General features: G+C 40.6%; 1 protein-coding gene across 1 annotated transcript in view; it reads right to left on the reverse strand.

Annotated features, from left to right (window-relative positions):
* Positions 1 to 1,663: 1,663 nt before the first annotated feature.
* Positions 1,664 to 17,767, reverse strand: part of atp8a2 (ATPase phospholipid transporting 8A2) — a 60,204-nt gene continuing 44,100 nt past the window's right edge. Inside the window, exons 27-36 of the mRNA XM_037694484.1 lie at positions 14,442 to 14,516; positions 13,933 to 14,055; positions 13,479 to 13,557; positions 12,553 to 12,614; positions 12,144 to 12,200; positions 9,652 to 9,759; positions 8,173 to 8,261; positions 7,872 to 7,976; positions 4,278 to 4,369; positions 1,664 to 2,886 (exon numbers count right to left, since the gene is read on the reverse strand). Of these exons, the coding sequence (XP_037550412.1) occupies positions 2,792 to 2,886; positions 4,278 to 4,369; positions 7,872 to 7,976; positions 8,173 to 8,261; positions 9,652 to 9,759; positions 12,144 to 12,200; positions 12,553 to 12,614; positions 13,479 to 13,557; positions 13,933 to 14,055; positions 14,442 to 14,516 (885 nt within the window). The 3' untranslated portion in view covers positions 1,664 to 2,791. The remainder of the gene's footprint in view (positions 2,887 to 4,277; positions 4,370 to 7,871; positions 7,977 to 8,172; positions 8,262 to 9,651; positions 9,760 to 12,143; positions 12,201 to 12,552; positions 12,615 to 13,478; positions 13,558 to 13,932; positions 14,056 to 14,441; positions 14,517 to 17,767) is intronic.

Genomic DNA, 17,767 nt, shown 5'->3' on the forward strand with positions numbered 1-17,767 from the left:
CCGTTTTCTACTTGAGAAAGGCACAAAAGTGACAGATTTTCAATACCGTATTTTCCGCCGTATAAGTCGCATCAGTCCAAATTTGTCTAATAAAGTGGAAAAATCCATAAATGCGTTGCTTCACCGTGTACGTCGCATCTATTATGCGTCACCACTGACCATCCGGAAATGTGGGATGGTGTTGTGCCAAAAATCGACTGGCTGCCAAATGGCGGCTGCGGGAGTGTGCACGGGCGGACTTTAGCAAGAATTTAACAAGATCAACAATTAAAAACAATTATTTGTTTGCTCGAAATTATAGTAAAGGTGCGTCTCAGTTGAACTTTTACTTAATAAAATGACTAACAGTCAAATCAGCTGCATTTCAAAAGTATTCGCTGCCTCGGTGCTTCGGAAGCGCGCAGACGGAGGAAATCAGGAAGGAGGAACGCTGCACATTTATTGGAAATTTAACAAGATAACACCTAAAAACAACTGTTTGCTCGAAATTATAGTAAAGGTGTGTCTCAGTTGAACTTTTACTTAATAAATGCACTTCAATGGTCAAATTAGCTGCATTTTGCCGGGGCGGTGCAGCAAAATGAAGCCGATTTGACGGTTGCTCCAGGCGAGCTGGACGAGTGGCGGTCCATGGTAAGCTGATTGTCATTAATAGCCACTTTTACCTACTAAATGACACAACGGCATGCCATACTCCTTGAGTGCCATGTAGCGGCTGAAAATTGTAGTGTTCAGTATTTTCAGACAATGAATGAAAACGGTCGTATCAGTCAAAAATTGGTTTATAAATATGGAAAAAACCAGTCGTTTTGTGTACAAGTCGCAGGGCATGCAAATTATGTAAAAAAATAAAATAAAATACCTGCGACTTATAGGGCGAAAAATACGGTACTAACCTGAATGAATGAATGAAGCTGGCATATTTTTCTGCTGCTGTGGGATAACTGGGGATCACGCAGCTCTACTGAGACACCCTGAAATAAGTGGCATGTTTGACTCCCCTCATCTGTGTCCGACCTCATCGTCTGGAAGATAGCGCGAGAGAGATCCGTCAAATGGATTCATTTCTTATAGGTTCAAAGTGTTTGCTGCCTGTGAAATAATATAAAAATGATTTTCATATGAATTTGAAATAAACACTTTTCAAAACAGAAAGCGGTTTTGTTTCAGCTTCGACTTTTGAGTTTTAAAAACAAGCGGCCACGAAATTTAAACACTTAAAAGACAAAAGTGAGGTGAACAGGTGGTTTAATCCCCTTGAAAAGACACACACAGAGACAAGTCGAGCTTTTAGAGACATTACAGTCACAGACAGGTCAACCGCCCGAGACGACGAGAACGAGTAGCACAGAAGAGAAACAACCAAATGGGCAGTTTAAAACTTTGACAATGTGCAGAGGCGGCTTTGATTGGCTCCCACACAAGCTGAGAATGGATTCTACTGCTGCAGCTGAAGCCGGCCACATCCAGGAAGGTGGGTGGGAAAGAAATCTCCAATCGAGGGGTGAATAATCCCTTAACAATCCGTCTACATCGACACCCCTGAGCTTTAAAAAGGAGCCTGGGAGGGCTTGGATTGTGCTCAATCTTTTTCTAGCTTCAGGATGAAACGTAAAACCTGCAGATTCTCTGGAGCTACGCTTAAACTCAAAAACCTGCCGGACTGCACGAGCGCTCAGCTAACAATCAAAACACAAAGACGTCTTGGTCAAGCCATGGATTGATTAGATTTAATGATTAGGACTTGGAATTCATGAACCGGTGTCCTCGACACAGAGCACACAGACAATGGACTCTACGTTCAGACGAGAGCAGAGAAACACATGATCCATGCGAGCGTTTCAGTCGAATCCCATCTGTTTACGATAATATTCCCTCTTAAACATAAAAAAAAAAAAAATCTTGAAAGAAAAAAATATTAATGCATAAAGAAGAATGTCCACTTTACTAATAAAAAAAAGAGAGAAAATGTCCAGTTAAGAGTGGAATTTCAACAGAACTGGGAGTGGTAGCATTAAAAAGCAGGCATGCTGCTTCCAGATCAGCTGACGACGTTAAGATGAGGAGTCATGGGAAAATTAAAAAAACAACACGGTTCAGAACGAGGAGGAGAGACATGGAGGCTGCAGAGCTGCTATGAGATGTAAAGATAGGAAGGAAGAAAAGTGAGATAAACGGGCGGAGAGGCCGCAGCAGGGTGGTGGTCCAGTTGGGTGTAAGCGTTCCACCTCATTGGCATCTCCGTGGCGTTTGGCAGTGAAGCTTGGTGCTGCGATGGAGCGAAATGAGGGAGGAGTGGGGGGTCCTCCGTCTGCTCTCCCCCTCTTCTGGATGATTATTTTGACATCTTCTGCATCGGTGTGATGACAGGAGCACACATGGACAGACATGCACAGACATCACGGGTTTGTGTGGACATACATGCACAGGCAGACACACACACGCGCACACACACGTGGACACACAGCAGCGTGAAGCAAACCGAGTAGCAGTTTCTGAGTTTGGCTTGTCAGTGCGTAGATACGATTTGCTCATGCCTGCGCAGCTTTTTGTGAGGTTTACTGTTCGCCCAGGTCCATTCTCAGTCCAGTTCTCCTTTCACCACACTCACAGCCTCCAGCCCCTGCAACCGTGACCCCACACACACTCCTCAGCAAGGGGACACGTCGTTGTTCCAGTAAGGCCACAGCGGAGGTCGGTCACCCGGCGTTAGGGTGTTGCTTAAGTTAGTCTCCGCTATCGCCTGGACCAAGATTGCTACATTTAGCCAAAGCTTCGATCGGGGTGGGGGCTAGAGGCTGGGGCGCTGGCGGGTGGTGTCGTAGGAGCGGACGACCTGAGACTGGGACACCACGCCGTGCTCCTCCTGAGAGAAGGCGTAGCCATCTGCAGAAAGACAGAAGGGGACAAACGGCAGATGATGAACTGGTGAGATCAAAGTGACGAGATCAATGTCCACATTTTACTCTGATGAAGAAAACTTTAGTTTTATTAGGACCGGCTGATTTGTACACTAAATACTTAGACAGTGGTGTGTATTTTTGTGCACGACTTTTGGACAAACATGAGTGAACGTACCGTTTTTAAATGCTTATTTTGTGCTCACAACAGCTTCATAACTCCCTGATGGTCAAAAGTATCAGTAGATCTCAAACAGTTCAGCTACTCGTACTTGTTTTCTTTATGACAACTGTGTTTATTTTAATCTTTTGTAAATATTATGGCAAAAATATCATAATAATTTATTAAAAAAACATGTATTTGATCTCATGACTCTTCACTTGATGCTTCATAAATCACCAAGGAGTCCAGACTAACATTGAGAGCCATGGATTTGCATAAATTCATGATTATCAACAAATCAGTGTTTACGTCTGACTGAACTGACAAGCAAATGGCTAGTCAGAGCTAGGTCAATAAAGTGGATTGCTGCCTTCTTAAACCAACTCTAATCTCAACCATTTCATAGTGACTCATGCCAAGACTCGTCCATAAACTTTTACACCACGGTCAGTTTTATATTCTTGAAACTGTCATTCAAGGAGCCATCTACAACAGGTAAGATGCTTATTGTTCATAACTATTCTACAGAACCCTACTTCAAAAGACTGAAATAATCCCCTTAAGTCACAGGTGTCCAAAGTACGGCCCGGGGGCCATTTGCGGTCCTTGGGAGTGATTCTGTGCGGCCCACAGGCTTAAGAGGTCGATGCAGATTTTCTGTAAATTAGTTGGTAATCCCTTTTTTATATAATGTTTAGGTTTAACAGCAAAACAGATGGAAAACAATCTTCTCAAAATGTGCAATATAAAACAAAATACAAACCTTTAACTATAATCTTTTTATTTTCACTTCATGGTACAAAGCACTAAAAACCTTAACTGATTTCTACCAGAAAGGAGACTTTTGGATCATGATTCATAAAACTTGACTAAATATTGCAGTTGATAAAATAATCAAGAGGGAAATTAGACATTTTTAAATGAATATAACGTGGTAACGTCTACATACGAGTTGATCAACTGAATCTGTTGTAGCGACTGACAGTGCTGGACGATTTTTCAGAACTTCAGTCTTTTGGACTGTCCATGGTCCAAAACTTTTCAACTTTTGTCCTTTCTCCAAAATATTGTTCACATTGAGAATTAAATTCACATTTTTGTGGCCCACGGGTCCTTTCAACTGAATAGTTTTGGCCCACATATGAAAATGTTTAGCCACCAGGTGAGTCGAGGCTTGGGTAATGACCCGGCGTGTCTCGAGTGAGGACACTTACGTGTCACGGTCTGCTGGACAGAGTTTGAGCGTCCCACACTCGACGGTGTTTTCCTAAAGACTCTTGTCAGCAGATGGGCCCGTTCGTTTAGACTGAAAAAAACAAAAAAACAATCACAACATCAGAGCACAACAAGACCAGAAGATTTCTATTTAAGCTACAACCACAGCACCAATACAACTATTGCCTATTTTTACATGGATCTAAGTTAAAGTACAGTTTTATGGGACGTGTCCGCTTTTAATGCTTTTCCTTGCGCAACATGGCTGAATACTTTTGAAAATATTCTGTCCTTCAGGACTCAAAAAGCAAACATACAAGCCAACAAAAATTAAGAGTCTAGTTTTTGATACATAATGTTTCTGACATTCATTTCAGCCCCACTGTACGTCACAAACTGCCTGCAGGGTAACAGGCCATCCACAGTCAGCTTTTCCTCGCCCCCACCGCACCCCTTGGCCACTGCTCTCTCCTCGCCTCATAACCCCCCCCCCACATCCCCGCAGGACGAAGAGTGGATCCTCTGTTCTGAGACCACACGCCGTCACGGCTTCTCTCCTTCCTTGACCAAAAATAACCAAGTCCCTGCCACATTTTACACGCAAACGCACAAGCAATCATGAATTTTCCTCCTGTCCCATCACGGTCACGGCAGCCATAAAATAATATGCATGAGAGGGAAATGTTAAGGACGCTGACCACCACTTCAAAACGTTAAAATTTATTTAACAGAATGTTGTTGTTTTATACCATTATCTGTTGATGCATTCTGCAGTGTTGATTTATTCACTGGATGGCTCAAGCAGAAATTTGGAACAAGTAAAGACGTTTGCTTAAAACTTTTTGGCTCGGAGAAATGATGTCAGAAAGATGACTGAGACGACTAAACGAAGAAAATGAGGCTTGGTATAATTCAAAACGTCCTTTCTTCAACTGGGTTGTTTCTTCCAGAATACCTGCTGGTTCTGAAAGAGCCCAAGGATGTCTCTTTCCCGGAGAGGATCCTGCACTTCACCTTTCCAACCGTTCCCATGCCCAATCAAAGACCTCCCCAGGAACTGCAAACACAGATGTGCTCTTTTTCCACTTCACTCCAGCTTCACTGCCCACCCTTAATGTCCTCCTCTCTGATTTGAAATGAAGATGCTGCAAGGATCTAGCTCTTGAAGTTGTAAAAGCAGATTTTAATGAAGGATGAGGCCCATACCAGAAACAGACTCCTTCAGCTTTGTTTAAAAAAGGAGCTCAATTTAGATTCTTATGGTTGCAAATACTATTATCAAAATATTACACAGATCGTGGTTTAAAATAAAACCTATGAAAAACTGTAATTTTTGCTGCATAAGTCGCAGTTTTTTGCATAAATTAGCATGCCTGCGACATACAGCGAAGCAACGCATTTTGTTTTCCCCCCCATACTTAAAACCCAATTTTTGGTTGAGATCTGACAATTTCATTCATTCTGATATGGAAAATATTGAACACTACCATTTTCAGCCACTAGAGGACCCTCAACCAATATGGCAAGCCAAGTGTTTCATTAATAGGTAAAAGTAGTTATTAATGAGACACTTGGCTTGCCATACAAGCCACCTTCGTCTCGCTCTGGAACTCCTGGAGCAAACGTCAAATCAGCTGCATTTCACCACGACGCCCAGGCGAAATGCAGCTGATTTGACCATGCAAATGCATTTATTAAGGAAAAGTTCAACTGAGACACACCTTTACTATAACTTCGAGCAAACAAATGTTTTTAGGTGGTTATCTTATTAAATTTCGAAGAAATACAGTGCGAGTCGACCCTCTGTGCGCTCCCGCGATTCGGCTTTTGAAATGCAGCTAATTTGACCATCAAAGTGCATTTATTAAGGAAAAGTTCAACTGAGATACACCTCTGCTATAATTTCGAGGAAACAAATAATTGTTTTTAAGTGTTAATCTTGTTAAATTCTTGTTAAAGTCCTCCCGTGCACGTGCACGCTCCCGCGGCCACCATTTTGCAGCCAATCGATTTTTGGCACATCATCAGCCCACGTTAAGTAGCTACATTGGTCCTTTATTTAAAGGTACTCATTGCAAAATATAAAATTAAACACAAAAATGTTATTCTGAACTATATCAAACAGTGCAGTTTAAGAGTTTACTACAGTGATTTTCAAGATGTATTAATATGCAGTTTTGAAATGTGGGAGCACACTCGGTGTAAATAAATTACTCCGCTGAATCTGCCAAAAATCATGGGAGCTCAAGTCACGTAATTGACCCACGTTATTCTGACTGTAGTCTGTGCAGGTAAACAAATATGGTGGCAAGCGTAGAATCTTTAAGACGTTTAGGTGTAAAAAGTGAGAGAAAAAACTGCCTTTGCAAATCTTGACTAGAAAAAGTTTACAATTTAAATCCTACCTTTCTTTTTGTCTGCAAACTTTGCTCAACAAATTTGAGCAAAAATAGCCATTTTTTATTTTCTTTTCATCCCAAATGGCTCTTCCGTGGACGTTACAATTATTGACCTATTTTCAGTGTCTTTAAAACGCTGCAATGAGTACCTTTAAATGACTAGTAGTGCATTTATGAATACTTCGATAACCAGCGTGTTTCGCTCTAACACAACTCTACAAGCACCACAAACAAGAACAAGTCACAGTCTGAGGAGCTACAACAAAACAGTAAACACACCAGGTCTGTACAGCAGTTCAAATTGGTCCACCTACAAAAACAAAAGCCCAGAAGAATTTTAAAATGTAAAAGCAAGAGAAAAAAAAAATACGGAGGAGATAACATTTTAGATAGGACTGAGAGATAAACGAAGAGAAATGTGAACTCAGATGATGAAATCCATGCAAATGTCAAAAGTAGCTTGGAGTGAGGCACACAGTTCACACACTGCAACCAGAAACTACCTCTGTGGAGCAGTTCTGGGTCTTTGGGCCCTCAGCCTTGGCTTCAGCCCTGTGGACAGCGCCACAGGGCACACAAAGTTCATTTTCACATACATAGAAGAATATAATAATAGGTTACTAAAACTGCATGAAGATAAAACAATCCTGTGAAACTGAATACATATTTTAACCATGGAGTGAGGAGTCAGGATGCCCTGACTGATCAGCAGATGACCAGAATCAGATGATTTTCAGTTTGATCCGACAGTAAAAGATTTTTCTCTGTATAGTCTGTAAACGCACCACAGCTAAGGGGCTAAATCACATAACATGCACACAGCATAATCTAGTTTAGGAGAAAACCATTTGTTTTTGCCGGCAGTCATCTAGTTGCCTGTGTGTGCATGATTGTCTGTTAGCAAAATATATCTTGAACCAGTGAGTGGAACACATTGAGTATGACTGTAAATGTTTCCTAAAAGAAAATTCTAATCTGATTTTTATTTTTTTTAATTCTGAAAATCATCAGGAGCTTGACAAATACTAAATTCAGCTCTGAAAACTTTATTTAGTGAATCTTTAGCTGGTGGCAGCCGAGTGGACAGAAAATAAACTCAACGCAACAACGAGGACAAGGCTATTTCATGATGCTCATAAAATGAATGTGAATGTTTGGGATCCCATGACTCCTTGCGGTTTTAGCATACAGCACCTGCGACCGCTGGAGTCCCTGAGCACTGCTGCTCCCGGGTCGACGGCCCGTGCCTCCAGCTCCTGCACCTCCTCCAGCAGAGACTTCCTCACTGTGCGGCGTGCGCTGCAGAGCAGAAGAAAGCTCATCAAGCCCGTGACGGAAAGTCTGAGTGTTTCACTTTGCAGAAACACGCAGCTCATAATAAAGAGTGCGGTAAGTGTCGACGTTGACTCAATACGGGTTATGTAAACGATTCGGTTAAGTTAAACAGTCTCTGTATGGATTTCAAATGTATTTATATTAAATGTGCTCTACTTACGCCGTCCATGCGAAATCTTTGAGTAAACATGCGGTGGGCACCAGAACCAGACCCAACCAGAAGTACCAGCACTGCATCACCTTGCCAGCCTGTGATGACAACACAGACGTCTGTTTTCACTTGTATATTAATTCAAATAAAGGATTATGTCATTTTTCTCCGCACTGAGCTCATGCTACCAAAGATTCAAAGTGCAGTAAAAGCCGTACAGAGGTTAAGGAGTGAACGTTAGCCGAAGTTGAACACTCCTAAACATATTTTACAGCTTTCTCACAGCCTAAATGACTTCAACACAAAACTCCCACAACTGAAACAGCTTGTCTTATGAAGCTATTTGATAAAATGTAAGTGACTAACCAGAGATCCCCCCCCCCCCTACATGTCTATGCAGTCTAGCTGCAACCTGCCTCCCTGATCTTTGACCCCGCTCTCAGTCTGTCTCCTGAGATTAATCATGCATCCAACCGCTGTCTCAGTCTGTCCATCTCCTTCTGCTCTTTCCCTCTCCCACACATCTTTCCTTTTTAATTCTCTTCAATCTCACTCTTTCACAACCTTCTTTCATCGTTAGTGACTGTTACCTCTGTTGCTTGTCCTCACCTGTTCCTGTTAATCCATTTTATTTTACCATGCAAGAGCTTCATGGATTTTCACATACCTATGTTTTCATGCAAGACAAAAACATTTGGCATTTTCTACTGCGTCACTGCAGGAACAAGAGCTTCATGTGTTTGCGTGCAACAGGATGGAGAAAATCTAAGAATGTAATCAACATGTGATAAAACACACCCAGGTTCACTTTTGCAACGTTGGAGTCCCATGCTGCAGGGATGAATGAGGAATAATTCTCAGCTAAATAATTTAATTTGAGAAGGATTTTGCTGCTTTCCATCTTGCTTCCCCCCATAGGTAGACAGAAGTACAGACAGCAGCAGGAAGTGGAAATAAAAGAGGTAAAACGGTAGTTCAGTGGAATGACGGGGGGGTTGGACGGCAGTGGCTGAGCGTTTTCAACCTTTCCTCACTTAGACTGAGCAGCTGCAGATATTTGACCGCATTCCTGATTTCTGACACAAATTGAATTAATGGGCGGGCGGGGGGAGTTGAGACGACTTGATTCCTTTCTCCTAACCACTCAACAGGGCACCCCATCCCACCCCCTCAGGGTTCATCCCCAAACACTTGCAATTAAGAGGTCCTACAATACTCCCCTCAGCCCCTCATCACTGCCACAAGCAGCCCATCCTCTTGAGTCAACACCTCCACAGAGGGCAGTAAGGATCTGGGGTTCGGGTGACATGCAGCAGGTGCGGGGCGGCCTGCTGAGAGGGGCTCACCCCCCCGATACCAAACTCTCAGGAGGTGAGTCTCACAGACGCCATGTATTTGCAACGAGAACAAAAAGAGGGCGGGCCCTACATCAAGCCCAATCACCACGTTATTGAAATGAATGACGAGTAACGACGCAGAGCTACTTGCCTGGCCCAGCATGTCAGGGGCAATTGGGAAGGTGGGCCAAATGGCGGAGTAGACGGCAAAGAAGAGCATCCAGAGCACCATGCTCCCCCACACGGCCAGGTGAGAAAACTAAGACAGAGACAAAGGGGAAAAAGTTGAGATTATAGAAATGAAGAGCGAAAGAAAAAAGGATAAGAAGTTAAATATTTTACATACAACTCATCCAAATTTAGCCAACCCCCCTCCCTTCTTCCCGCCCTGTGATGTGCTGTAAGGGGACACTGTGTGAATTCCTCTGGGACCTTACTTCATTACTCCCAGACTGTTGTGTGGACAGCTGAACGGACAAAGGTGTCAGCGCCGATCTGTCTATGCTGCCAGTGTCCGTCACTCCGACAGTGGGAATAAACCCAATACAATCACAGTCACAACTTGAGCTGTTGCTTTCCTAAACTCTACATCCACTTCTGCTTGTTGTTGTTTCAGGGCTGAGAGTTAAAACCACATGTTTAGTCAGATGTTTGGTAATTCTTCGATTAGATTACTCCCAGTTAGTTTTCTCCCAAGGTTTCACTCTGGTTTTACTTTTGTTGTTTGTCTTACTCGGGCAAACTTCAAGTGCAAAGTTTTACTTGTGTACACTGCTTTAATTATCTCTTACATTCGACACGAGGAGAACTTATTTGCCTGCTAGTTTAAAACAGACAGACCGGGGCTTAATTTCTGAAGCAAATATAACAATAAGTTTACTTCAATCTCTAATAAGTTGTGACTTTGCGCTATAGAAATAAACTGAATTGATTAACTAACATGGAATATTCACAATGATGTATATTTCTTATTTTCATAAAAAGCACCAAAATAATATGAAGCATCTGGCCATATAGCAAGTCTGCATTTAAATATTCCTTTGCATAAACAAATGTGTTTAAAATTTCAACTATTTCATTTAACCATTTTATTTAAGAAATTAACAATTACCGTAAATTTTGCAGTATAAGTCGCAATTTTTTGCATAACTTTGCATGACTTATTAAGCGAAGCGATGTATTTATGTTTATTTCCCATATTTATAACCCAAGATTTGGTTGAGATCTAACGTTTTCATTCATTCTGACATGGAAAATATTAAACACTACAATTTTCAGCCACTAGAGGGCCCTTGACTGATATGGCAAGCCAAATGTCTAATTAATAGGTAAAAGTGGTTAATAATGAGACACTTGGCTTGCCATAGCGTATGGCGAAGTGATGCATTTATGGTTTTTTCCCCCACTTTATTAGACATATTTTGACTGGTGCGACGTGTACAGCAGTGCGACGTGTACAGCAGTGCGACGTGTACAGCAGTGCGACGTGTACAGCAGTGCGACGTGTACAGCAGTGCGACGTGTACAGCAGTGCGACGTGTACAGCAGCAAGTACGGTACTAGAACCCCCTTTGACTCACAATATGGTACAATTATGGAATAAAGTTGATCAAAAGGACTTTTAGATAGCTAAAATGATTTCAAAACAACTTTTTGAAGTATTAATCTTCATCTCAACAACTTTCCCAGAAAAGCCAAGCAAGTAAACTATTTTCCTGACTTTATGTGACAGAGCTGTGTCTAGTTTTCTATAAAGTTGTCAGTATTTTTCCTATAAATTAAAAAAAAAAGCTTAACGTTTAATCAAAGTAAAAACATGTCTTGAAGTTGTTAAGAGAACAATAAGGTTCTGTAGCACAAAACAACTTCAATTTAGTGCAAACAAAGGTTAATAATGAAAGTACTTTTGGCATCAAAACAAGTGACAAACCTTTTTTCCTCTTTGTTACATTATCATAAAGAAAAACAGCAAAAGTCCTACTTGGTGGTTTTATTAGAAAAATGACTAAACTGAGTGATTAAACTAATTCTATTAATCGTCTGATTTACTATAAATTCACAAAAACCACACAGAGGAGTGTAAAAGATTTGAATGGAACATTTACCGTTAAGAATAACATCTGGGCTCTGGATTAGAGTTCAAATCAATTCGTTTTACTCTGATGTTTCTGTATTTAATATCAATACAACAGATGGAAATGTCCACGTTTTCTGGTCTGTTTTTCTCCTCTTCTCTGCTCCGTCTGAACGACGACCTCCATTTATTCCTTTTAAGATTATTCTCTCCAGGTATATTTGGCAGTTTGTGCAGCTGCTTAAAACGTAAAGTTTCTCCAGTATTTTCTCCCAAACATTTATTTATTTATTTTTTAATATTTGAAATGTTAGAAACACGGGATAAAAGAAAACATGCACAAACTGCAGTTTGAGAAACCTTAGGTATCTACTTGAGAAAAAAAAAGGAGGTAGACCACATCTTTTCCCATTCCTGTCCCAACTATGAAGCCTTCATATCCGTCAAATGAAAACTGTACAGTGAAATTTTCAGAGCGAGCCCCCCTGCTTGTTCTGTTTATTTATTGACACCTGAGTAAAATATGGCACATGTGGCTTGGTTTATTAAAAGCGAGTTAATGCTGTTACCCTGGTCCAAGCGGTGGTCTCCATTCCAGCTTTTAGACACACTGTAACCACCACATACTGCACACAAACAAACAAAACAGAAGAAATAAAACAGAGAAACTGGATTAGTTCGCTGGCAACTGTGGAGATAATAAACATTAATGTTATACAGTAAACTCAGTGATGTCTGTTAAAATATCCCAAACCCCCACAACAAAACTGATAAGCCACAGAGATCCTCATGAGACTGCAGGGAGTAAATTGATAGCAAGAGGGTTAGATAGAGGAGCGAACAGACGAGATGAGTGTGGAGAGGAGACGGGCTGGCTAGACGAGACGAGAATGACCGCAGACTCAAAAAAACAAACGAAGACGCACAAAAACTCTGCAGGTAAGAAAAAAAAAAAGACACTACAGGTAGGAAACTTACCGTGTAGACCATATTTCCTGCAAACAGGTAGTCGTTTCCCTGTCCGTTACTAAAGGGAGAGTCTGAGGGCAACAGAGACAAAGCTTCATTGTTGAAGAATGAACCGTTAAATTAAAAATGAGCAAAACATAAGCTAAAAATCAGCAAAAAGTAGCTAAAAGCTAACATTTACAAAAAGAACTCAAAGCCATATCTAACTGCTAAAATTTGCTAAATTGCAGCTAAAAGCTACATGTCACAAAGTTGTATCAAAAGATAAAATATTCAAAACTGTAGATAAAAGCTTAACAACACAGTAGGTAAAAAGAAAAAGCAGCATAAAAAGCTAAAATAGAGCAAGTAGCTATGATTAGAGGCCGACGGGTATTTGGGCAGTCCATGGCTGATTAAAATCACTGATTTATTTCAGTTCTGGTCAATATAAATTTCTCTTAAAACATTTTATAATCTATTTAAGAGCATTCTTGCTTTAAAAAATGTCTAAATTTTGGGATACAGTAAACTGGTTGTAGCAGCTGCTGCTACAACTGTTAATTTTCCGTTTTAGTACTTAATTACCCATGTACAGGTACGGCCAATTTTTCAAAATGGGCCAATATGGGTTCATTAAAATGCCTCGGTCCATTTCTACCTAGGATAAGATAAATTCAATGAACAATGTTTTTGAAAGAACTAAAGAAAACTCAAGGGTTTCTGTGGAGACTTTTTTGTGCAAATGTAGTTAAAATGTAACACTAGAAGTCACAGCACACAATTCCCATTTGAGGAAAACATTTTAATATACGATTATATTACTAAAAAGTAGGAAGTAGCTTGATTTCAAAAACTGTATAGAAGAAACTATAAACAGGACAACTATGTGAATGATGAATCAAACTTCACACCTTTAATAGAGTCTAAGGAAATAATGAGCTTAAGTCACTTACCATGCTCTAACATTTTTAAAGGAAACCAAAAGAGAATAATTGAATGAATAAGTGCATTGATACAGTGGCCCCAAAACACCTGGAGGATACAGAAAGAGGCAGAGAATTAGGGAGGGGCTGGGAGAGAGGAAACAAGTCAGAGCATTATGTTAAAGCACATAAAAACAAACAAAAAAAACAGCAATTTCCTCAAAGTAACAGACAACATTTCCACAAAAGTGCCCTCCTGTGATGCACACACATTGCCAGCACACACACATTGGCCTAAAATGAAAGACTGTTCCTCTGGGGCTGTTAAATTTATTAAGAGTCGTCATAGAAACATGCCATTCTCATGGTTTGCTCGCTCGAGTCCTATATAAAAACAGCCGGCATCACTCATCAGAACCCAAACAGCCGGGAGCTGAACGCAGAGGACAAAACTGACGGGGATTTCACATGTGTGCGTGTGTACCTTGGTGTTGAAGCCCTCAGCATTCTGGGTTATTCTGTAGAGCTGCGGGAAGCGGAGCATGTTCTGTTGGCTGCATGGCCGGTCAAAAATCCCCAACGTAAATGGAGGCAGCGCAGTAAATATCTGCAGCACAGAAAATATACACATGCAGAGGTTGAAACGGATCACAGAAGAGAGGCACGTATTCTTTGTTTATCTCGTTGTTCTTATCAGATCCTCGGCACTAAAAGGAATTCCATAATGTTTAAAAAACGGGGAGCCTGAAGGCATCAGCAGTCAGACGGAAAGTACACACAGCAGTCGCCAGAACACATACAAGTACTCTCTCACAGAGACATACACGCAGACGTCTCTGGCACGCAGAAAAAGCAGCGATAAGAAGAGAAAGTTGGGGAGATTCATGCAGTGAAAGGAAGAAAGTAAAAGGAGGGACCTGCTCGAGCTAACTAAACACAAACAAGAGGGGCTGAGAAAAGAAAAATAGAAGTGTGGTAATTATGAGTACTCACCACATTGTACAGGCCTATACACCAGCGCTCAAACAGGATCTGACCAGAGAAACCGTTCACAAAGGCGAACCAAAGCTAGGACACAAAACGAGAAGGATGAGAGGAACAATAACGATAAAACTGATTTAAAAATGCACAGTAGGAAGGCATAAATACATGTGAATCTTGATTAAAATGTAAACAATCTGAAGTTAAATTGAACTCAAAATCTTACTTCTAGCATACAAAGCTCTCAACAACCTAGCTCCATACTATAGTCGAGATCTTGTTCCATACTTTCCCAACAGTCTCTCTCAGACTGCAGGCTTACTCGCAGTTCCTAGAGTTTCCACAAGCAGAATGGGAGGAAGATCTTTCAATTATCAGGACCCTCTTGTGGAACCAACTTCCAGTTTCGGTCCATGAAGCTGACACATTGTCCAGTTTTAAGACTGGGCTGAAGACTTTCCTTTTTGACAAATCCTATAGTTAGGGTTGGCTTGTTGTGCTGCTATAGGCTTAGACTACTAGAGGACAAATTGACCTCATTTCCTTAAATGATTTGCTAAAATTGAATAGTTTTCATTTGATACCACAGTAGTCCCTGGCTACTTGGCGGTTCGTTTATCGCGGGCTCGCTCTATCGCGGTTTTTCAAAATAAGATGGAACATGACACACAACTGGCTGATTGATGGATGAGTCGCACGAGCAACATAGAATTTTTATTTAAAATAAATTATGTTGAATTATTTAACACCTGCTGCACAGAACTGAAGGATAAACTTCCTGAAAACACATCTGTTCTCTCAGACATTTCATACAGTGTAAATTGTTCTAGTTTTTTAATCTGTGACCTTATGTTTTAAATGCTTTTTATTAATTCTTTAGTTATTATCATTATTAGTGTATTGTATATATGTTTATATATTTTTCTCTTTAATTTACTCATTGATTGTTGTTGTTGTTGTTAAGCACTTTGATAACAGGCTCTGTTTTAAATGTGCTCTATAAATAAAGTTGACTTGACTTGACTTCCTGCTGCAGCTGATCAGCTGTTCACCATGCAGAGCGGAGAAGTGGGCGTGGCCTAGAGCACTCGCAGGTGGCAAAGAGCAGAGGAGGCAGGGAGCTGAAATCATGACATTCTGTGCTTTTTTAGAACGTTTAGAAACATTGTTTAGGATATTGCAAGAGTGAGGGAAGAGTTTAAAACGCCTTAACACAAATATATAATACATATGTGTGTATATATATATATATATATATATATATATATATATAATAAAAATAAAACTACTACTTGTACTACTATTCCTACTTAGCGGTTTTTCACTTATCGCGGGTCTTCAGGATACGGACCCCCCACGATAAACGAGGGACTACTGTATTTCTATCTTAACGTGATTCTGGACCTGCCATTGTGTATCTGTTCCTCTCAAACCCAGCCGATTGAAGAAGATGGCCGCTTGTCCTGAGCCTGGTTCTGCTAAAGGTTTCTACCTCATGAGGGAGTTTTTCCTTTCCACTGTCGCCTTCATGCTTGTTCAAGATGAGAGATTTGTAATGAAGTTAAATTCAAAGCAGTCTGCTCCTCCGATAACTAACGTTAATTTATTGTTTTTTATATATGAATCTTTCTGTTCAATGCCCTGAGACGTCTTCTGTTGTGACTTGGTGCTATATAAATAAACTGAATTGAATTTGAATTAAATTAACTAACAGGCAGGAAGTCTTAAAAGCATTCTTCATTTAGGTTTTGGCTTCCTAAGAAACCACTTTCTGACTCTACAGATCTACTCACTGACACAAACTGTGCGGAATCATGAATCATGCCTCCACTTTATATATATTTTGCTTAAAAGAGCCCAAATTTTACTTGTAATAACTTAAAGCAGACCTGATCAGTGGTTCTCCCGCTTCTCTTAAGCTCTTTTAAAATATTTATTTTTACTTCAGCTGCTTTTCACTCATTTTCAGTCCAGTACCTGACCATTTTCAGAGGAATGTTTTCATTTAGGCCACCTACCCCTGACCCATGAGTCACTCAGGCATGAAAAGGCTCTTAAGCTCAAGTGATGAATCAGTGTTGTATCGACACAGACAACATAACAAAGAGCCAGTTTGTGACTGAATCTTTGGGCACCTTGTTACAAACATCCTGTCAAAAATTGACAATATGTTAAAATGTTTTAGTAGAATAAATCTATGACTGAAGTTTAACAGATAAAATGGTATGTTAACACAAAAAAGGTGACTCTGAAAGTTGAAAACCTAATAAATGACGTTATCCTCTGTCAAATCTGTGCTGAACTTTCTTCTATTTCCGAAATACATAAAATTCAGAGAATTTCTCTGCTGACGAGTTTTTAGGCTCAGTGATTCTTTTTTGTCCACATTTTTTATTGCACAATATGCGGTAAAGTAGAATAACAGAAATTGAGAGACAAAGCAACCAAAGTCTAAGGGGAAAAAAAAAACTGCAAGTCCTCAAAAAAATCTAGAGAACTACTGATTGAGAATATTTAAAACTATGCAAATGAATCCTGGCTCCTTAAAAATAAAATAAACAGTAGGGATAGTTTTAAACTTTTGCACCTAATCTGACGCTGGTCTAGGCTGGACGTTTATCAAGATCTTGATGTGCGGTCACAGAGCAGACTCAAGCTGATCTGAGGTCAGAGTAAATGTTTAGGGCTGCTGCTGCTGCTGCTGGGCGTTGTGGCATTACTGGGACATACGGAGTAATCGGGCTGGGTAGCTTGAACACAAACCCATCCCCCTTTCTTCTGCATCCATGGAGTGAACAGAAATTGTCTTTAACCTTTGGCCCAGACTGCCCCGCTGGAAGCCAATTATGTGAGGTAATCATAGAAACGTATATATTTACAGACACAGAACAGCGGTCAGAGTGGGACGTAGGCTCCCACGAGGACCTGCACCTGCCGGCATCCTTTACATCAGACAGCGGAGTGAGACAGCTGACAAATGCCTCACATATCATGCTGCCTCTTCATCTCACCCTCTCACAAACAGCAGTCACACTTCCATCAATTCTTAAGACAACGCACTAACAACAACTTCCTTGGGATTTACTCTGATCATAACTTCGTAATCTCAACAAACCTTCCTCCTCAAACGCATACATTTGCTGATGATTTGAATACATTTATCCTGATGCATGCTCAATAATCCAGGTAGAAAAATCTAAAATTTGAATACATTATTTTCTCCCTTAAAGGCAGAATGAGAACATGAAATAAATATGTAATTAATGCGCACAGCAGCTGACCTTCAGGGTCAACGTCTCGTAGCTGCTGAACTAAACACGTGTGTGTGTGTATATATA

Source organism: Nematolebias whitei, chromosome 20 (genome assembly GCF_014905685.2).
Source record: "Nematolebias whitei isolate Nwh7 chromosome 20, NemWhi1, whole genome shotgun sequence".
In the NCBI taxonomy this organism is placed as follows: Eukaryota; Metazoa; Chordata; class Actinopteri; order Cyprinodontiformes; family Rivulidae; genus Nematolebias; species Nematolebias whitei.